Source organism: Podarcis liolepis, assembly GCF_965112155.1.
Source record: "Podarcis liolepis genome assembly, chromosome: Z".
NCBI lineage: Eukaryota > Metazoa > Chordata > Lepidosauria > Squamata > Lacertidae > Podarcis > Podarcis liolepis.
In genome coordinates this window covers 34,269,869-34,292,737 of record NC_139570.1, presented here as the reverse complement: position 1 = coordinate 34,292,737, position 22,869 = coordinate 34,269,869, and the positions used below count along the sequence as shown (strand labels likewise).

Sequence of the window (22,869 nt, the reverse complement as noted above, 5' to 3'; positions counted from 1 at the left end):
ATCAGGGCTGGAGGGGGCAGAGCTTTGGTAACCATATACCACTGTGCCTCTCATTTATTTGTCTGACAAATAAATTATTATTTTAATTTCTCTATTGCTGCGTTGAATATTTCATTCCAGCTAAACGTTAACCACAAGCAGGGTGCTACAACAGGACCATACCATAAGAAATGGGGTTTGGGGAGGGCAGGGTGTCAGGTTGGCATCTGTTGTTATAGAAAGTATTGGTTTAAACTGTAGAGATATTTTCTATTCCATGATTTCAAGAAGGTTCTGGAAGCTTCTCTGTGTGAAAAAAGCTGGTGCAAGCTGGAAGTTTCAAGCTAACCAGCAAGCTTCAAAGAAGCTGAACAGCTGGTTCAAACTGGTTCTGTTATCTTTTTCTGTCTGGGTCATGCTGACTATAATAATAGGCCAGAAGGAGCCTGAGTTTCACTTTCTGTCTCTCTTCTGGTGTGGTGTTTTGTACATAATATGCTTAAGTGTTAAGGTTTTAGTCTTAGTGTTAAGTTTAAGTATGCTGCAACTGGATTTCTTATGGACTGTGCCAATCCTGAAGAATATGGGTTTGTGACCATTATGTTTATTTGCCTACTGGATGAGGCTGATTGCCTCCCAAGTTATTTTTTGGGAACCCGGCATTGTGGTTAAGTTTTTACTCTGCTAACTATACTTGGGGGTCTGCTCTGGATCAATATGGGTTAACCCTTTCCTCCAAGGCTGGGAAGTACTCCCTTCCAAAGCCGTTATTAACTTTCTAGGAGGGAAATCTTCCATCGGTCATCAGTGCAAATGTCAATTTAGGTTTCTCTCCATTTTTCAGTTTTCCAGTCTTAAATTCAGCTCTCCACGTTCCCACAGTGCTTGCCCTTTTTGTTGTTGCCAGCATTTCAGCACAAATTTCTCCTCACATGCACATACTGGCATCTATTTTTTTGCCTGATACTGTAGACAGTATTTTTGCAAATAATTTCCCCCCTAATGTAATGGATTTTTGGTGTGTTGTTTTTCATATATATATATATATATATATATATATATATATGCATGTTTAGGCATACCTTTCTCCTAACATATACATTTTTATACACTTGGCTGGTGAACTGCCTTGAAAAATTTGGGCATTCAAAGGAGGTAGCTTCAGGAAGCTCAAATGTGAGCAGAATTGAACTTCTCTCTCCCCCCCACATCCCTAAAGGTAAAGGTAAAGGTACCTCTGACCGTTAGGTCCAGTCGTGGCCGACTCTGGGGTTGCGGCGCTCATCTGACTTTATTGGCCGAGGGAGCCGGCGTACAGCTTCCGGGTCATGTGGCCAGCATGACTAAGCTGCTTCTGGTGAACCAGAGCAGCGCACGGAAACGCCCTTTACCTTCCCACCAGAGCGGTACCTATTTATCTACTTGCACTTTGAGGTGCTTTCGAACTGCTAGGTTGGCAGAAGCAGGGTCCGAGCAACGGGAACTCACCCCGTCACAGGGATTCAAGCCGCCAACCTTCTGATCAGCAAGCCCTAGGCACCACCCGTGTCCCTTCCCCCATCCCTAGTCACCAGATATATCATTTGATTATAGGGGAGAGCTGACAACACCTCCCCCACCCTCTACATGGAGCAGTTGATGAGCAAAGGATTTGTGCACCTGTGTGCTTCTGTGTGGAAATAGGCCTGAGTGAAGTGTAGGCCAAAACTGCTTCTGAACGCCAGTGTTGAGAACCACAGAAGGGGAGAGGGCCTATGAGCTCAATTCCTGCTTGCAGGTTTCCCAAAATGCACATCTTTTTGGCCACCGAGAGAGCAGGATGCTGCACTTATATGGGCACCTGTTGCCCTGATTCTGCAGGGTCTCCTGATGTTCTTTTCTGTGTGATATGTATGTGCACTGTATTTCAGAAACAAGCATCATTTTCATGGAATGCCCTTTTTTAAAAAAAGGAAATGAAATGATGGATGTCTGTCTTTGGGGACCCATGTATTTCCATGCCATGCCCCCCACCCCAGGAAATGTACTCTGAATTCCAGAGTGAAACAAGAAGGGCATTATCATGCAAAATAACCCAGCTCACCTTACAAATGCAGAAAAGGGGGGGGGGCAGAAAGGGCTGGGCAGGAGGTTACTATCCTGATCCTATCAGCTTTCTCTAGCCCCAGGCAGGAATTGCAGACTTGAAGAGTGTTTGGGCCTGAGTAAAATGCATTTTGGCGATCCATCAGGGAGGCAGAGAGAGAGAGAGAGAGAGAACGAAAAGAGAGGGCATTTTAGGAAGAGAGCCAGGGAAATTTGATCATTAAGAAACCCCTCCTGGCTGTCTGGGGAAATTTAATTAAATCACTGGAAGGCTCGCACACAAGAGCACACATCTGGATCCAATATGTCCCGCTTTGATACACACACTCTCTCTCTCCCCACACCCCATATCGTTGTTGAAGGGGGAATCGAGGAGGGACAGAGGACGTGGTGGGGCGAGGAAAACAGCAGAACCACAGAACCATGGCAAAGAAAGAGAAAAAAAGAATTGCGGGTGGGCAGGGGAGGGTACAAGGAATGTGTGTGCAGAGAAGACAGTGGAGCCATTTTATTTATTTATTTATTTATTTTTGCAAAGGACACATAGTTTAGCTAACGGAGAGACGAGGAGCTCAACCAAGGTAGAAACCATAGGAATCTGCCCTGCACTCAGTCCAACTATTGAGCCATCTAGCTCAGTATTGTCTACATTGACTGGCAGGAATGGCTCGCCAGGGTTTCAGGCAGGGGCTATTCCCAGCTTTACCTGGAATGGAACCTTTACCTGGAATGGGTCCTTCTGTGCTCTATCTCTGAGCTATGACTCTCCCCCTTTCAGTAAAGCAAGATTCTAGTCCTAATGGTCCTTAATAATAAAATAAAAGTAATTTATTTAATTTATAAACTTTATCAAAAGTTCCCAGGGCATGTGTTAGAAACACATTACGAAACATCAATGATAAAAATGTAAGAAAAACATAGTAAGACGTGTACTGGCATGCAGCCTGATAGTAAAATAATCATAATAAAAGTCCTCTCCTCCACACTTTCACAGGCCATAGATTATTTAACAGCCATAGACCTGGGTAAGGAGGAATGTTTTTGCCTGGCATCTAAAGACATGTAATGATGGAGCCAGGTGAGCCTCGCTGGGGAGAGCATTCCACAGTCAGGGAGCCACCACAGAAAAGCATTGTTCTCTTATTGCCACCCTCCGAACCTCTTGGGGAGGTGGGACACAGGGAAGGGCCTCAGGTGACATCATCAGGCTCATCCCCAGGGTCTCAGGTTACTTCTTACCTGGCAACCTGAAATCCTGGCCCTGAAATCTCCGGGTCTGGGGTGCTTCTGGCCTGGCAACCTTAGCCTGGATATATAAATATTGTGATGCAAAAGCAAGCCCCAAGTACTGTGATGCAAAAATATTATAGTCTGTGTCCACTGCTTCCTCCTGCCTTCTTTTGGACAGAAATGCCATTCGTCTGACATTCAGAATCACAAGCGAGCCTTCCTTCCAAATATAGGATTCCGTGACCAGATTTTTCCTTTCATCATTGGCTCCACGGCACTCCACCCATCAGGAAGCCCTCCTCTCATTCCCTGGAAGAAAACATCCTGAGATGGGCGAGGCTAGCCTAAGCCTCTCTTGCAGCAACACACACACACACACACACACACACACACCCTCCAAAAGAGAACTGTCTTAGAACACCTTGAAAGGCAATCAGATTGAGATCCTGCCACATGAAGTCTGATGTATGTCACATGGAGACTTGCTCTTATTTTCAGAAGAAAACAGCATTCTTCTGTCCTCTGCCTTCCCATCAATCTTGCGGCTTCCACATATCCTGCAAATATCTGTGTTTTCTCACTTAAGTTGCCCCATTTCCAAAAACAACCACAATTCTCTCCCTCCCTGGCAGATATAGTGCTGGGGAATGGTAAGGCATGAGCAAATGTGTCCATTTTCATTCCAAAGAAGGTGTCAGATAGGAATGGGCAATTCTGACAATTTCAGCTTCACTCGGCTTCTCATTTTCTCCATCTTAAGACCAGGGCTCCACCTGAACTCCAAATGAATTAGCGCATTATCTTCATGGAAATTGATCAGCATTTTAATGCTAATGTTTCTCACTATTCACATTTTTATATGCAATTTTGGAAGTGGTTCTCTCTAATATAATGTACTTTTGTATGTTATTCTAACCTAATCACATGCACTTTATGTGCACTTTGCCTAGAGCTGATTGCAGTTCAGCAGCATATGAATTGTTTCTTTTTTAAAAAATACTTTTTGAGGGGGATAAATATTACATGGTTGCAGAACTGCGTTGCAAAATTCAGAAAAACACAAATTCTGAAGGATCATCCGTGTTTTGGTTTGCAGAGGGTCCAATGAAACCCTACTTGCAGTAGACCCTTTGAAATTATGGGCCTAAATGAGTCATGCCCATTGATTTCAATGGGTCTGACCAGAGTAGCATTGGCTACAATCCATGTTTTCTTAGGAAGCACATATCAGGTTGGTTTTGCCTTTAAATAAAACCCCCAAAAGGTGCAATTAAAAATAGCCCCAATCAGACAAGGTAATGGGGGGACTTCTAGGGGTTTTTTAAAAGTGGGGGACTGGAAAAGAAGGAAGGAAGGAAGGAAGGAAGGAAGGAAGGAAGGAAGGAAGGAGCGTCTGGTGCCTTCAGAATGCCACATTTTGCAAGCAGGATTCAAGAGCATGCTAGGGACTTAGTGTGCTTTTGACATCTACTGCAACAGATCCACTTGGAAAAGCAGAGCTAAGGAAGGTGATGAGCAGAAAAGTTAACAGGAAGATATACTGTATATACAATGCGTAAGCAAATCAAGATGTATGATACTTTTCATATAACCTCCGGACAAACAAATAAGGATGCTCCACAGGCACATATCTCCACATGTGGTGGGAATGTCCCAAAATCCAACTCTTCTGGACATCAGTCATACAAGAAATATGCAAAATAACTGAGCAAGTACTGTATTAGAAGTCAACGGCAGAACTGGCCCTACTGAACATCTTCCAAGATAATAATGCTCACTCACATCATAAAGAGCTCATAACCCACCTACTCTCAGCAGCCAAATGCATCATAGCCAGACACTGGAGAGACCTGTCAGGAGTAAGCATGGACCAATGGTATCAAATAGTATGGGAAACAGCCTTATTAGAAAAACTAACCAATAAACTGAAACAGAAGGAGATGCCTTCACCCTGATGTGGTTCCCCTTTATCACATACACAGCCAAACAAGAAAACAACAAGAATCCACTGACAGCATATGAATCAATCTGGCTAACCTGATTCAAACACACACACACACACACACCACTCACACACAAAAACAAAATTCACTACAGCCAACCAAAGACAACCAACTTCTCTCTCCCCCCCCCCCACATCCCTAAAGGTAAAGGTAAAGGTAAAGGTACCTCTGACCGTTAGGTCCAGTCGTGGCTGACTCTGGGGTTGCGGGGCTCATCTCGCTTTATTGGCCGAGGGAGCCGGCGTACAGCTTCCGGGTCATGTGGCCAGCATGACTAAGCTGCTTCTGGCAAACCAGAGCAGTGCACGGAAACGCCATTTACCTTCCCTATTTATCTACTTGCACTTTGATGTGCTTTCGAACTGCTAGGTTGGCAGGAGCAGGGACCGAGCAACGGGAGCTCACCCCGTCGCGGGGATTCAAACTGCCAACCTTCTGATCGGCAAGTCCTAGGCTCTGTGGTTTAACCCACAGTGCCACCCACGACCCAACCACCACTTATCAATGGCTAATAGCCGTGATAGCCATGTCCTGCCTCCATGGTCAAAGGCAGTAAATGTTTCTGAATACCAGTTGCTGGAAACCACTGGAGGGGAGAGGGATGTTGTGCTCAAATCCTGTTTGTGGGATTTGCACAACAGGCATCTGGTTGGCCACTGTGAGGATAGGAGGCTGGGCTAGATGGGCCTGCTTTGGCTGATCCAGCAGCCAGGCTCTTCTGCTATTTTTAATGACTAAATGGATATCTTGGTTTGGTCCAGCAGAAGAATAAGAGCCTTGGGCTAGACCAATGCCCTCCATATAACCAGTGTGTTCCTCGGGATTTAAGATGCGAATCCCTGTTTGAAAGGGCTGCCCCACCTCGTCTGGTTCCAGTGCTCCAAAGCAGCAGGAGAAAGTAATTCAGCCAGAGCAGGAGATCAAAACGAGGCATGAGGCAAAAACTATGCCCTGCTGAGAAAATGTAACATTTCCCTTTTTGATGTTTGGGCTACTGTAGCGCTGTGGGGTGCCCTGTGAGCCGAAATGGGGTTCAAGGAGGTTTGCTGCTTTTGCTTTCTTTGAAAGTAGAAGGAAGGAACAATTATCTACTTCTGCTTGGAAAAAGAGAGAGAGAGAGCGAAAGATGTTAATAAATCAAAACAAAGCCTCTGTCAACTAGTGATAGATTAATGCTAGCAGAATATTATGGGTCTTTGACCTGTTGGGTTGTACTCAACTAAATTGCACTCAGGGCAGACCCAATTCAATTAACACACCTAAATGAGTCATGCCCATGAATTTCACTGGATCTGTTCTGGGGAGGACTAACATTGGAGGCAGCCCATTGAAAGCAATGGAGATAACTCACTCTCAGTAGAACTAATTTTCAATGCATCTTGTTGCTGATGCTGCTGTTGTTTCATTTCCTTTTCTCTCCATTTAAACCCTCAAGGATTTAGTAAAATCCATGCAAGGTCACAATGTGACCCCTGGATTTCAAAGAAGTCAGCCCAGGACAGGAACAAAATCTATTTTATTTTTTCCTCTCCAGAAGTGAATGATATTATGGTTTCACACGAGGGCAGTGATCTCCAGTCTTCTCCACATCCTCATTGTTCTCAAAACAGTTGGAAAAGGAAAAGGAGTCACCCGTCTTATAAATGGCTTCGCTTTACTCCTAGTGTAAATAAAGCAAATTTATTGGTTTGACCTCCTGGATCATTGCCTGAAAAGGGAGAACCTCCAGAAAATGAAACAGAAAAAGTCAAAAGTTCAACTGGCTCAAGACTGATGGAGTAGTGGGGGGAGACGGGACGGACACCAAGTGGGAGAGGCAAAGTCAAAGAAAGGAAACCAAGGTTACACTTCTTCAGAGAAGAAAAAGACAGTCACTCCACCAGGAAACCAGAACTGAAGTGTTCATGAAAATGCAGAGAAGATAATAAAATAATAAAGGTAAAGGGACCCCTGACCATTAGGTCCAGTCGTGACTGACTCTGGGGTTGCGGCGCTCATCTCGCTTTATTGGCCGAGGGAGCCGGTGTACAGCTTCCGTGTCGTGGCCAGCATGACTAAGCCGCTTCTGGCGAACCAGAGCAGCGCACAGGAACGCCGTTTACCTTCCCGCCGGAGTGGTACCTATTTATTTATTGCACTTTGACGTGCTTTCAAACTGCTAGGTTGGCAGGAGCAGGGACCGAGCAACGGGAGCTCACCCCGTAGCGGGAATTCGAACTGCTGGCCTTCTGATCGGCAAGTCCTAGGCTCTGTGGTTTAACCCATAGCACCACCCGCATCCCCAATAAAATAATAGAATCATGGAATTGTAGAGTTGGAAGGGACACCAAGAATCATCCACCCCAACTGCAGGACTCTCATCTGGACCATCTGTGACAGATATCTATCCACGCTCTGCTTAAAAACCTCCAAGGAAGGAGAGTCCATCACCTCCTGTGGGAGTCTGTTCCACTGTTGAACGGCTCTTACTCTCAGAATGTTCTTAATGCTGAAGAAGACAGAATTGGGATTCAATATGACATTTGTGGATTGGAGAACTGGGCCCAAACTAACAAAATGAATAACCAACAGGGATAAATGTACGGTTCTGCACTTAGGCAGGAAGAACAAGATAAACAAATATGAGATGGGGGCTACGTGGCTTGCCAGTAATATATGTGAAAAGGATCAAGGGGTCTTGGTAGACCAAAAGCTTAACAAGAGTTAATAGTGTGATGCAGCAGCAAAAAAGCTCATCTGTACTATACATTTAAAGCAGTATCATGCCACTTTAAACAGTCATGGCTTCTCCCAAAGAATTATGGGAATTTTAGTTTGTTTGAAGTGTTGAGAGATGTTAGGAGACCCCCTTTTCCTACTCTCAGAACTATGATTCCCAGAGTTCCCTGGGAAGAGGGATTGATTGTTGAACCACTCTGGGTATTGTAGCTCTGAGAGGGGAAAGGGGGGTGTCTTCTGGGTTAGAGTCTTGGGCCAGGACTATGGTGACCTAGTGCAGATCCTTGGGCTCCATTGGAAGGAAGGACAGGATATTATTTTAATAAATAAAATGTAATAAATAAACTCCTCCCTCTGCCAGGAACCTTACCGGGTGACCTCGGGCCAGTTACTCTCTCAGCCTACCCAACCTTTCGGGATCATTTTGTGAGAATAAAATGGCAGGGAATTGCATGTGCAACCTTGAGGAAAGGTGGAATATGATCCAAGAAAAATTAAGAAATATCACATTTAGGCTTGTCATTAACCCCACATTCATTCTCTTTCTCTCTGTGTTATAATCTGTACATTCTACTTTTAATCAATTAATCATCCTGATGATCGAATAAATCTAAGCATTCTAGTTTTAAAAAGGAGTATATCACTTTCCATAATTGAAAACAAACAGCTGCTAAAATCAACAGGCCTGGCAACTGGGATCTCTTAAAATGGCATTATATGTCTCCTTTAAAATAAATGTATTTAATCCTATATAAATTGTGTAATCCTCTAGGTCTCTCTTAAGTACTAGAATGAATATATATATGAGAGAGAGAGAAAGCAACATGGGACATTATTGAAAAGCCAGTTAATTTCTCAGTGACTTACTGTTCTGATTCCCTTTTCTGAAATGTGCAAAGAGTTGCAGGGTAATTTGAAGGACCCCTGCTGAACGCACTATAAATCTTGGCGTGTCTAAAGAAACTTTATCAGACCGCTAGGACTGGGGAGAAAGAAAACTGCCCCCCTCCACAACCTTCATTCTCTCACTCCCCTTTTCCTCCACATCCTTTGGAACGCCGATCCTCTTTGATCATAAAAGGTCATATTTCACCTTAGAAATACCAGCAATCACCAGAGTGGAGGAGATCCTGAGGGGATCCTGAAGGAGTTAGGGGGTTTCACCACTGATTATTCTCTCTGTATAATAATTTCACACCCTGAGAGGCAAGCCCCACACTCCCTCCCCAACTTTCCTGGAAGAGAAACAGATTTCAGTGGGTTCAAGAATGGGTTATAATAAAGGATAACTGTAGGGTCGTCCCAACCCCAGTAAAATGAGCAGGAAGACAGCCTTGAATCATTAAAGGCACCCCCCCCCGATCCCTTCTCCACCCCTCTAACCCTGTCTGATGCAGCTTGACGATGCCTCCAGGCTCTCAAAAGCAGTAATCACAGCAAGATGTTACCCCAGTTAAGAGGCGGCCTCTAGGGCTAGACTCAGCCAATTAAAAAGACGGGGAGGAGGTAAAAGGTCAGCCCTGGAGTCTTTGGTACCCCTGTCCTGTGGCCATAAGTCTTTACCCCACCAGTAGGGATGGGATGAGGGAGGAATTTGGGACTGTCACCTACCTTGTTTACAACTCCCAAACATGGATCGAAACTCAGCCAGCCTTCAAAAATTCACACTTTCCCGAAATTTGCAACACTCTTCTCTAGTTGAGTAAAGGGGGGTGTGTGTGTGTGTGTGTGAGAGAGAGAGATGCATATACTCAGGTAAAGTGTGTATAAAAATGCACATTTTCATTTAAATAACATGCAAAGATGCATGCAAAATTGTGCATATTAGAATAAATGTACATGAAAATGAAGGTGGATTTTCATGAGGGTTTTTCTTTAAAATCAATCACAAACTAACACGGAGATTGTGGAGACCCAAATTTAAGATTGAAAACCCTCCGCAAAAATCCAAAATAGGAAGATTCACTCATCTCTTAGCCTCCAGGCATGCTTTTGCTGCTGTAGATGTTCAGAATCCACACACTTTCAGAACTGTTTAGTACAGGGATAGAGGAATCTCAGGCCTGGGATACATATGCGGCCCTCAGGTCCTCTCTCTATGGCCCTCAGATTCTCCCGAGGGTCTTCTACCTCCCCAAGCCCCATCCCTCAGTGGTTCCCTTCAGGATGAAGACGTGTATATAGAGAAATTCTGGGGTTTGCATAGCTGGAATGAACCCTACTGTTGCTCCATTCACCCCATCCACCACAGGCGTGGGTTCCTCCCCCAGAAGGGAATGTGGCTATCAGGCTGAAAAATGTTCCTTCTCCAGCTTTTAATTATAGGAGTCAACAATCAGGACAGAGCTCTACATTATTACTATTATTATTATTATTATTATTATTATTATTATTATTATTACTATTACTACTATTGCTATTATTAATTACTTACTCTTTGGCATCAGTGTTGGCCCTTGCAGAAAGATAACTGCCTAGGTAGGAGAAGTGATTGACATTTTCCAACGTTACACCATTGAGTTGGATTTGTGGCACTGCAGAGGGGTTATTTTGTACTGCCAACCTTGCTTGTGAAACATGGACCACTTACAAATGCCATCTCCAACTCCTCGAAAGATTCCATCAACGTTGTCTCTGAAAATTTTTTCACATCATTTGGGAAGACAGGTGAACAAATATCAGTATACTGGAAGAAGCAAAGTTCACCAGTGTTGAAGCAATGATTCTTCAACATTAACTTTGTTGGACTGGTCATGTTGTGCGGATGTCTGATGATCGTCTTCCAAAGTAACTACTCTATTCTGAACGTAAAAATGGAAAGCATAATGCTGGTGGTCAACAAAAGAGGTTTAAAGACTGTCTGAAGGCAAATCTAAAAAAAAATGTAATATAAATACTGACAACTGGGAAACACTGGCCTGAGAGCACTCCAGTTGGAGAACAGCCTTTACCAAAGGTTTCATGTGCTTTGAAGACACTCGAACTCAGGACGCAAAGAAGAAACGTGCTAAGAGGAAGGCATGCTTGGCAAATCCACACTGTGATCAACTCCTGTCTGAAAACCAATCTCCCCACTGTGGAAAGATGTGTGGATCCAGAATTGGCCGCCACAGTCACTTATGGACTCATTGTTAAAGCCATATTTATGGAAGACAATCTTATTCGGCTACGAGTGATTGCCAAAGAAGAAGAAGAGAGAGAGAGACTTACTCTTCATCAGCAGCTCCCAGAGCAGGTTACAACGATTTCAACTTCAGAATTAAAAACAGTTAAAGCAGATTACAGTCACAGGAATATTATTTATTACCGTATTTACCTACTGCATTTAAATCCCGCCTTTTTCTCCTAGGAGCTCAAGGTGGCGTCCATAGTCCTCCCCCCTCATTTAATTCCCACAAAACCCCTGTAAGTTAGATCAGGCTGAGAGGCAGTGACTGGGCCCCAAGGTCATCCAGTGAGCTTCTTGGCCATATGTGTGTGTGGGGGGGGGAGGGACTTGAACACTCTGTGGGCCCTAAACACATACGCCTCCATTTTCAAAAGTTGGAATAAAGAGCATTCACTGGAAGTTGTGTAATGAAGGTGCCAGTTCTGGAAGGGAGTTCTGTAGTTCAGGGGCCGCCACAGAGAAGACCCTCTCCTGGACCACCCCACCCCACCCCACAGGCTTCTGAGAGTGGGGGAACTACCAGAGTACTGAGTACAGTTAAACAGTACAGTCGCAAGAATATTTATTATTATTTATTTCTTTAAAACAAATATTTAAAACAAATAAAATAAGTAAGTAAACAAGTGTATGACTAGAGAGAAGACTTCTACCTTGCCTCAGCCTACTTCCTTGAAAATAATGCTCAGCATGGCAAAATTTCATGCTGTTATCCTTAAGCTGTTTTATTTATTATCCCACCTTTCCCCTCCGAGAAGCTAATGGTGACAGGCATGGTTCTCCCTCTCCTCATTTAATCCCCACAACAACAACCCTTCGAGGTAGGTTAGGCTGGGAGTGAGTAACTAGCCTAAGAACAGCTAGTGAGGTTCATGGCTGAGTGAAGATTTGAACCCTGGACTCCCAGGTCCTGGTCCAATGCTCTAACTACCATGTCATGCTGACTCTCAAATAGTTGGTTAATCTGGTTAATCCATGGTTAATCAGGAAAGAGATTATCACTTCTCTGACTGAACATCACAGACATAGGACTCAGCTATACAGCTGCAAATATAACGTTTTAAGTGCTTTTTAAGTCCATTATACAAAGGTGACACTAGATGGTGATGGTGAGCTTATGGCAAATTCAATATTTTTTCAAAACGCTTTTTAAAAAAGCATTTTCATAGTGTTTTTTTATATTCCACCATAAACAGTAGGGAGTTGGGCTAAGTCCATGCACTGAAAATGCAACAGCTGCCATGAATATCCAGAGCTTTGATGCAGAGCAAACCTTTTGGTTTCAGCCCTTCCAAATCCACACATGGTAGCCAGATAAGAGGAGTGTTTCACCCAGGAAGCAAATTGGGAGCCAGGCCAGCCATCACTAACTGATCAACTTCCCCTACAGTTTCTGATGTCGGCTGGTTCCATAGATTCCCCTCAAAACAGAATATTTGCGAAGCCTGTCACTGAAATAAGCGAACATGATCAAAGCAGATCTTTGTTTTTTTAACAGTTCTGGGTTCTTCAAGTTCTTTCAAAGGGTAACCAAGGAGAAAGGAGAAGAGGGTGCAACTCCAATATTTTTTTAAAATATAGCATTGTAGGAAAATTGACATCACGTGGCAAATCCGTTGTCATTTTTGTTATGGACAGGAGCCTTTCATTTAACATTTTGGATCCAATTCATGTGTTCCAGAAACTGCCAATGAAAATATAATATGTTGGTTCTGTAGTTGGAAAGAATCCCAGCCAGTAAGTCTGGAAGTCAGAGGCTGAACAAATCCCTCTCGTCACTGCAATCCTGTGCTGTGGGTTTGGTTACTTGCTTCCTTAAAAAACCCCACTGGGTTTAAAAAAAAGCAACAAAGTCATGGGACAAAGTGAAATCCAAGGCTTGGACCAGCCAATCAAGCCCTGATGGAAAACACTTCTTCTTAGAGGAGCTTCCAAGGATCCACTATAATGTTTATGTTTGTGACTTAACCGCTTCTTTCCTTTCATCTGTTCTGCAGATCTGTTACGTGGAACTCTTGGTAGCAAGCAAGAGAAGTTCTGACCAGGAATGGGCAACCTCACTTCTGTTCAGAAGAACAGAAGAAGAGCCTGCTGGATCAGGCCAATGGCCCATCTTGCCCAGCATCCTGTTCTCTAAGGGGAAGCTTCCTAGCAGGATAAGAGGGGATGCGAACCTACAGAAGCAGGGAGAATACAGTGGGTTTCTTTGTTCAGCAGAAAAACATGCTTCGGACAGAAAACCCTGCCATGATCCCTGAAAGTGATAAGCCAGGCTGCCAAGCACTTGGATGGAAGACCTCCACAAAAGCACCAATTAATTTCTCTCCATAGGGGTGAATGGTGACAGTTTAGATGGGAGGGGCAATAAATAAATAAAGCCCCCCCCATGTCACTGATAACTGAACCTAGTCATAGGAACCCAAGAAGCTGCTTTCTGCTGACACAGACCATTGATCCACCATGCTCAGTATTGTCTACAGCGACTGGCAAGAGTTCTCCAGGGTTTCAGGTATGGAATGTATCCCAGTCCTACCTGACGTTGCCATTGAGGATTGAACACAGAAACTTCTGCAATCAAATCAGGTGCTCTACCATTGACCCAAGAGACATGGGTGGCGCTGTGGGTTAAACCACCGAGCCTAGGACTTGCCGATCAGAAGGTCGGCGGTTCGAATCCCCATGACGGGGTGAGCTCCTGTCACTTGGTCCCTGCTCCTGCCAACCTAGCAGTTTGGAAGCATGTCAAAGTGCAAGTAGATAAATAGGTACCGCTCTGGCAGGAAGGTAAATGGCGTTTCCGTGCGCTGCTCTGGTTCTCCAGAAGCGGCTTAGTCATTCTGGCCACATGACCCGGAAGCCGTACGCCGACTCCCTCGGCCAGTAAAGCAAGATGAGTGCCGCAACCCCAGAGTCGTGCACAACTGGACCTAATGGTCAGGGGTCCCTTTACCTTTATCATTGACCCACCGCTCTCCCCCCCAATTAGGAGTTAAGAATCTAGCAGCCTGGGTAGCTTGGTTGGTTAGAACATGGTGTTGAAAACGCCAGTCCCTGTAAGGGACAGCTGCCTATTCCTGCACTGCAGGGCATTGGATTACATGATCCTCACTCAGGGTTCCTTCCAACTTTATGATTCTATTTGGGGTGGAGGTGGGGACTTCAGGTAGTCAAATTATTTTCCCCTTTAAAGCTGTCCTTTTTCCAAACACGCTCCCCCCGCAAACGAACTTGTAGGAAAAAAAGGCAGGGGTGATGACTAACCGAAAAACAGAAAAATAAGGAGCAGGAGGGGGGGGGGTGTGGTTGTCTGTCTGTCCGTCTGTTAAAAAGGAAACTTTTTTTGTCGATTTCAGAAGAGGGAGGGGAGGGGGCAGCTCCTCTTGAGTCGGTTTCAGGAGAAGGGAGGGGAGGAAGGCTTCGTCAGTTTCAGCAAAGGAGGGCCAATCTCTTGTCAATTTCAGAGCCAGGGGAGTCGTGCGAAAGAAAGAAAGAAAAAGAAACCAACAACTTTGGTCTCTGAGCGGCTCGAGAAGAAGCCAGAGAGAGTTTTGTGGGCTAGGCTGAGCAAGGGGAAATTGGGGGCGCGCTCCCTAGCCCTGTTTCCCCTCTCTTAGACGTCGACACGAGGCAGACCGAGATCTTCCCATCTCTTTTCCCTGGGAAACCACAGCCAGGAAGAGCAAATCGGGGGTGTAGCGGGGGTCATCATAACTTTTTTTTTTGGGAGAGGGGTAAGGGAAGGAAAGGCAAGGCAAGAGAGAGCCGGATCGCTTTTGGGTTTGTGGGTGCTGGTGAGCCAGGGTGGGTGGGGGGTCAGCAGGCGCCCTGGAGCCCCCCACCTCCGCGATGGACGCTGTGGCAGCCTTCGGCATGGATAAGCAATTTGCCCCGAACCCGGTGCGGATTTTGGACCCTCCGGACAACCCCCAGGCTCGGAAAAACTTCAGCGTCAGCCACCTCCTGGATTTGGAGGAAGTTGCCGCCGGCATGAATGGGGCAGCCAAGGAATCCGGCGCAGAGGCGAGGGAGAGCGGCAAAGGCGGGCCGGACCCCTCTGGGGGCAGCAGCGGGAGCGAAGGAGGAGGCGCCCTTCGGGAAGGTGAGCGCTTTTTAGATGAAGGGGGGAAGAGGAAAGAAGAGGAGATGTCCTCAGACTTTCTTTTTGAGGGGGGTGTCCTAAAGAATCTGTGACGATAGGCTGTCCGGACTCATCCAACATCTGTGAAATGGGTATAGGAAATGCAGTGCCAGCCAGGCCTGGGGGAATCCACAAGCTTTCACACCCTGGCAGCCTTGCTCGCAGCTCCTCATAAAGTCCACCTACCTGGGAGTCAGCCCCATTGAATTCAAGAGGACTTGTCTTATGAGTAGACATGGTCCAAATGGTGCTGTTTATGGCAGATTTGGGGCCTGATCATGCCCATTGTAAAGCATTTCACAGTGATCACACGAAGTCATCCTCAACAAAATACCATCCTTTATATTTCCCCCCACTTTCTTATTTCATCTAAATTTCCCATAGTTTTATTGTTTATAATTTGTTGTGTTTTCCACAAAAATGGCAAATCCAGATTAAATGGTGAAATGATAACAGGTGGTGTTTTGATGAGAACAGCATTGTGTGGATGCTGTGTTGAACTTGTATGTAACAGCCATCCTAAATCCACTATAGTAAGGTGTGCAAAGGTTCCTTCCACATCTTCCTTATTGGAAGCAAAAGCACTATTGAAATTGGTATCCAATTGGGCCCTGTTCCTTCCGTTGGGCCTTGCACTTTGTAATTTTTTCTGCAGGATTGTGCTCCCCCCCCCCCTCTCTCTGTCTGTCTGTCTTTCTTGTATCTTTTCATAATCACACACTCTGAGTCTGGGTTTATAGGACCAGCATCCTTTCCTGTACAGTGCCTAGCATGTAGTCCCTTTGCATTAATCTGGTTGGCCACTGTGAGAACAGGATGCTGGACTAGATGGCCCCTTTTGGGGTTCTCTTTTTAGGTGCTTAGGTTCTATATGTTAGCTCCAGGGTCAGAGGCAGCAATGCTTCTGAATACCAGTTGCAGGAAACTGCAGAAGGGGAGAGTTGATGTTTCCAAGGGCATCTGGTTGGCCACTGTGAGAACATGATGCTGGACTAGATGGGACATTGGCCTGATCTTACATCCCTGCTATTTCAATGACCAGCAGTTCCAGTGGTTAGCAATAGATTCCCCTCCTCCCCCCGGACCTTGGAAACTGGGGAAAGAGGTGCGGGTTTTGTCTAGCAAACAGACATCTTAAAGCCATGGAAAGGAGTTTTTGCAGTTCATTTATGCTCTGAAATATGTTTGTGCATGAGCAAACACCATGGAGACTATTATAAGCATTGTGAAATGTGACATCATGACAACAGCCACACACCCAAGAAGATTCCTTCTTCTTTCTCCTTCTCCTTCTCCTTCTCCCTTCTTTCAGGATACATTTTCTTCAAACGGAGGCTTACAAGAAACATAAAATTTATATGCTGCTTTTCAGCCAAAAAGACTCCCAAGGCAAGAATAAACAGATGTACACAAATACAACACAGAGCAAATACAACACAATGCAGAAACAAATGATGTAAATTCAACACATTTCAACAGTATTAGAAACCAAACTCATCTCTGCTCCTGCCAAAAAAAGGCAGATGACATTCCCTTCAAAAATGTTAAGGGTGAGAATACTTAAGCATATATAAAATGTCATCAGAAAGCTTCCCACAAGGCAGATGGGATAGATTAGCACAGGAGTGGTGGTGGTGGTGGTAAAAAGACTGCTTTGTTTTGCCATGAATACCAATGGGAAGTTGAGTTGCCTGGACCATAATTTATTGATGAGTTCTCAAGGGCCTTGGGGCTGAAATCATCACCAACTACATAGGCACAACTTTGCTCCTGAACGCAACACTGTGCCACTAATGGTTCACAGGTGAGGGTCCCGACAACTTGAGTCCTAAAGGACTTTGTTATAATGCTGGTGGTTCCCAAGGCCTCCCAGAAAGTGAAGCTTCCTCCTGGAGAACATGCTCACCTTCGCAAGTATACCCAGGCATAGGAAGGTTGAGTCTGAACTGTCCTTAATTTTAGCTGCCTAAAATATTATTGTTGCCATTTGTAATAAAGTTAAGAATTTTAAGGGCCTTAGTTGGAAGAGCTAGATGTGGTTTATGACTAGTAATAAGATATCATCATCATCATTGTGAGCCTGCTGGATCAGGCCAATGGAGGCCTAGCCGATCCAGCATCCTGTTCTCACAGATGCCAGTAATGGGAAACCCACAAGCAGGATTCTACAACAAGAGCAACTCTCCCCTCCTGCGGTTCCCAGCGACTGGAATTCAGAAGCATCACTGCCTCCGACCATGGAGACAGAGCATAGCCATCCATTGATTGCCCTCTACATCCTGTAAAACGTAAGCATGCAAGCAGAGTCCTGTTGGATCAGGCTAAAGTGGGCCCATCCAGTGTAACATCTTGTTCTGACAGTGGCCAACCAGATGCTTCCATTGTTGTTGTTGTTGTTGTTGTTACTATTACTTATTGAATTTATATACCGCGCTATACCCAGGGGTCTCAGGGTGGTTCACAGAATAAGAAATTTGCAAGCAGGACATGAGCACAAAGCATTTGTCTGCTACCAGGGTAATTTCAGGGATACCTTAGCATGCTTGCACGCACTTGTGTGCTCCCCCACTACACCATAAACTGCATATGTTGCAAGGACGCACTGGTTAGACTGGCCATTTTTACGGCAATCTGGTTCTGCTTCTTCCTGAATTGGTCTTAGCGATACTCATGCATGTGCAACACCCAGGAGGCTAAAAGTTCTCTCTTTGTTTTCCATTTTCAATGTCATATATGGGGGGAAACGCAACAGGCGTCCCTTGGAATCAATCTGCACAGCCCAAAAAATTTTCTGTGGAAAGCCCCAGGCCCAGACAGAGGGAGGGTGGCACCATATGGGCCACTTGGCCCAGGCCTCCGATTCCAAAGGGGGCCTCGGTCAGCATATTCACAATTGCAGGGGATGCACTGGGGCGAACGCGGAGGCGCAAAGGTGGCAGCGGTAGTGGGCGAATTCCCTGGGGCCATGGCTGGCAGCGCAAGAGAAAAACTTCCCCAGCGTCCGTCACCAAAAGAAATTGCTGATCAAATACTAAACTTGAACTTGGAAAATGTTTTTCCAAATCTTCTAATTGCATTACGCATTTTCTTATCATTACTAGCTACAGTGAGAGAAGTTTCAATATATTAAAACGAATTAAGTCTTTCTTTCAATCAACAATGGCTCAAGAACGCCTAAATGGTTTAGCAATGATAAACATACAGTAAACCACGATCAGGCGAAGTTGCTTGATTTTTCCTGTGTAATTCAAGAATTTGCAGAAAAGAAATTTATAAGACTTCAGTTATGGGTAAAAAAAAGGGGGGCACATTATCTACCTGGCCTGGGCCTCTGCCTGGCTCTGCAAGGCCCTGGAGAGCCCCATAAAAATGAAAAGACCATGGAACAACCCCCTTTCATTTCAATGGGGTTTGAACAGGAGAACATCCCATTAGATTTGGGATACATAAGACTTAAGCACCCAGCTATGTGCTTCAGATCTCAAGAGGTTTTCCCTGGGATACATTGTGCTCTCAAGGACCTCCTGAAAGCTCTGACAGAAGTATAAATTTGTTGTGCATAATCTAGCTTAAGTATACCCATTTGAATGAATAGGAACTGTCACAACTGCTATTATGGGGTCAAAATGACTCTTGTGGGTGTCCCCATCCATTTAAATGACCACCCTGTGAAGTAATGAGAAGGCTGCAGCTTTGTGTTAGTGAATGTGCTTTGCATGCAGAAGGTCCCAAGCTCAGTTCTCAATGGCATCTCCTGGTGGGGCTGTGAAAGACCCCTTGGTTAAAAATCTTGAGAGCTGCTGCCGGCCAATGTTGACAGTTCTGAGCTGTATGGACTCTTGGTCTAACTTGGTATAATTTCTTGTGTTCTCATTAAACCAGCCTTTAATTCAGAACTGTGAGGACTGGAATATTTATTTTTAAGGAAATGGTCAGAACGCAGAAGTAGAGCATCTGTTTAGCATGCAAGAGGTTTGAGATTCAATTCCCAGCATCTCCAGATTCGGCTGGGAAAGACTCTCTGGCTGAAGCCCTGGAGAGCTGCTGCCAGTCAGTGTTGACAATTCTGAGCTAGATGGAATGAAGGCTCCACCCAGAATAAGGCAGCTTCCTATGTTGGTCACTCTTCTAACCATTTCACAAAGGAGACACCTGAGACTGAGCTAGTGGCCCCCATTGGCAGAGGTGTGATCCGCATGTCCAACTATCACTGCAAGGACCCACCTTCCTATTACTCATTTAGTATAATTTATTACGGTTACACACAGCCCTAAAATCCTAAAATAGGCTGAAGGGTGTTGCATAGATGCTTTGATTGATTGTATTTATTTTTGGTGGGTTTTATAGTCTGTCCTTCAGTCAAATGCCCATCTCTGTTGCTCCTGTGCCTTTAGTTTAGGAGATTGACTTGCAAATGACAGCAGGTCTCCCAGTTGTGAACAACAGATGCTCTCTTGATGGGAACTCCTTTTCCATAGGCAAAGAAGGAAGCCAACTTGACCTCCCTCCATCTCATCTTTTGGAAATTTTTAATTTCTAACCTAGCTTCAGTTCAAATAGCATTGGGATGAAAGCAGAAACAACTTTCCAAGCATGGCAACTCATAATGATCATGAGAGCATGGTGCCCTTGATGACACATTTAGTGATCCAGACCCAAATCCCAGCTTTTCCTACACAAGGTGGGCACCCTATTGCAACTCAGTTTGGTTTCCCTCTTCCCAGTCTGTGAAACCAGAATAATAATGTTGATCTGCTAAATGGTGTCATTGGTGAGGATTGGTGAAATTGTAGCCTATAGACTTAAATATAAAGGAAAAGAACAAATGTTAAGTGAAATTTGCAGTGCCTGGGGGACCTCAGAATTAGGAACAGAAATCCAGAAAGACTGCTTCAAATATTTATTTCATATTTATTTATCATTTATCATAATGCAGTAAATAAATGGGCACTAATTGGTTGGGCCACCCCTGAGCCGTTAGGCATCAATAACTCCTTTTTTACCAGGCTCCCCCCCTTTTTTTTTTTTGCAATGGATGCTCTGCATGAGAATAATTCCATTTCATTTCACAAAATGTATATACTGCTTGATTGTAAGCAAGCAAGCATTCAAGCCAACCAACCAACCAGCCCTCAAGCGATATTTTTTTTTTAAACCCACACAAATTATCGGTAAGAACTGTTAAAAACAACTATTTAAAACATTTGCAAATAATTAAAATAAAAACCTGATGAACATAATTGCCAACAATCTGCTTAGGTGTGTAGGCTTTGCCCAAAACAAAAATGTTTTTTTAGTAGGAACCAAGAACAGAACAGTGAAGGCACCTTCTTGATGTCAACAGGCAGGGAGTTCCAAAGTGTGTGTGCTGCCACACCAAAATATCAATTTCATTCATATGCGGAATTGGTATTGTGTGGCACCTGTAACAGTGCCAGTTCCACTGACTGAAGCAGTTGAGTGGGCACTTGTCAGGTAAACTGGTCCTATGTTGCTGAGGGCTTTATAGGGACACCTTGAACTTGCTAGCAAATTGAGAAGACCTGAGCAAAGTGTTACACTAGGGCCTCTCCATCAGCTGATGGTAACATCAAGTGACTGTTTCCATACAGGGAACAGGCAGACAGAGATAACGACAACATTATATCCAAACATATAGGCTATTCTCCCCATTAACCTCCAATTGCAAACCATTTTCTGGGGTGGGGGGCAGTTTTGATGTTCAGATGTACATTAAAGCACTGTGTGAGAAGGCGTTTAGCCAGGCCATTGTCTTAATGGCAGGCACATGCAACCGTGAGCGGGATCAGGGATATGGTTAGAGAAATCATATATTGTTGGTGTGGGGTCGTGGTGGCCACCATTGTTCTTTCCTGCATGCATGGGAGCTTATCCCTTATGTGCCCACTTAACTGCTTTGATCAGTGGAACTGGCCTTGTAAGAACTTTATATTTTAGTGTAGCAGCACCTTTACTTTGGAACTCCCTGCCTCTTGATACTTGGCAGGTGGCTTCAGCATAGTCTTTTTGGTGCCTGCTAAAAACATTTTTTGTTTAGACAAGCCTACCTAGATGTTTAGAAAGCTGATGTATTAATTCGCTTTCAGTCTATAGTTAACATTAACAACTTAAGACTTTCAAAAAGTTATAATCTTTTTCGAAAGTCTTAAATGATTAACATTAATTTTCCTTATTGATAATTTCATTGTTTAATTGCTTCATATTATTTTTTAGTGAAATAAATAAATTATTTTACTCTAGAGCCAGAGCAGAGTTCATGTAGTATTATATACTTGCACTGTGTCCTGTTTTGCTTCAGGGGAGAAAAGACTAGCTCAACACTCCTCTCCCTTCTGTTAGTAATTGGAGAAAAACACGTATGGATTCCTTTCTCATACAGAAGAAAAGGCACCGTTCTTTTAATGATGGCACAGTTCTGTGTCAATTACGTGGGAGTACGTTAGCACTGAATTTAGGAAGCTGTACTTCCCAGCAGAAATAAGCCTTTCACATTTCGAAGAATGCAGCAGAATAATGATAAGGGCTCTTGGCCAAGGTGGACTAGCAAAAAAGGCCAGGACAGCATTTGATATATGGGAACTTATCTTCCATTACTAAGTAGAATTGTCTTACTGTTGATTATACAAGCATTCTTGCTTGGTTTGGTCAGGGTTTTTTTTCCCAACCAGCTAATAGGAAGAATTCCTGTGTTGGATAATAATTGGGTTGTGGTTTTTTTTAAAAAATAAAAATAAGTTTGTTGCAAAATCCAAACTAAAATAACCAAAGTGGGTGAATTAGTGTCTTCCTTAATTTCTTGCCTCTACTGTGCCCTGAATCAGCTCCCCACCTTCCCGACCGCCCCACCCAAGGTAATTTGTGAAAAGTGTGTCAGTTAACTCAGAACTGGTTTCTAAGAAAGGAGTTAGCCTGGGGAGCTTAACAGATGCAGATCTGAGTTCTGATCAGAAGAAGTTAGTTGTGTCTTTGGAAATTTAACACAGCCAGTGCCTCCTGTTGCCCATTGCATTTTAAAACTGTGTGGTTGAGGACCATTGTTTTTTCTTTCCTAATGGAACGGTTCAGAGGCTTCCTCCCTTCTATGATGACTTCCAAGGCCAGCAACTGTCTTTTCATTTGGGAATGAGGGTCCTGGGATTCCTATAATGCAAGAGGACATTCAGGAGCACCAAAATATATTGATTGCATATGTCCCATAAATTGCATGCCTACCTACTGCCATGAGACCAGCTGACGTACATTATAAGGTTGTCTTTTTTTCATCTTCGCTTTTAAAATCACTTGTCCTGAATCTACGACAGTAATGCGTATCTGCAATCAGTTTGCCAGAACCCACCGCAGCACTAGTCTAAGTTTCAAAGTGAAGTAGAATGAAAATTGGTGGCTTGGAGCACCTTTTGTTTTGGGAGAAATTTAAAATTGCGTTTATTCTCAGAAGGATCTGTATTCTTCTAACAAATGCAGCATTGGTTGGAAAATAATATTTGATTAATTTTTTTTTAAAATGAAACACATGAATACAGCTCACC

At 44.2% G+C, this 22,869-nt stretch overlaps 1 protein-coding gene across 3 annotated transcripts in view; it reads left to right on the top strand.

The window, feature by feature from the left end:
- Window positions 1-14,591: 14,591 nt before the first annotated feature.
- PRRX2 (paired related homeobox 2) overlaps window positions 14,592-22,869 on the top strand; it is a 69,903-nt gene continuing 61,625 nt past the window's right edge. For all 3 annotated transcript variants that reach the window (XM_083485385.1, XM_083485384.1, XM_083485383.1), the window contains exon 1: window positions 14,592-15,280. In XM_083485385.1, coding sequence (XP_083341511.1) covers window positions 15,028-15,280 — 253 coding nt within the window. In that variant the 5' untranslated portion in view covers window positions 14,592-15,027. The remainder of the gene's footprint in view (window positions 15,281-22,869) is intronic.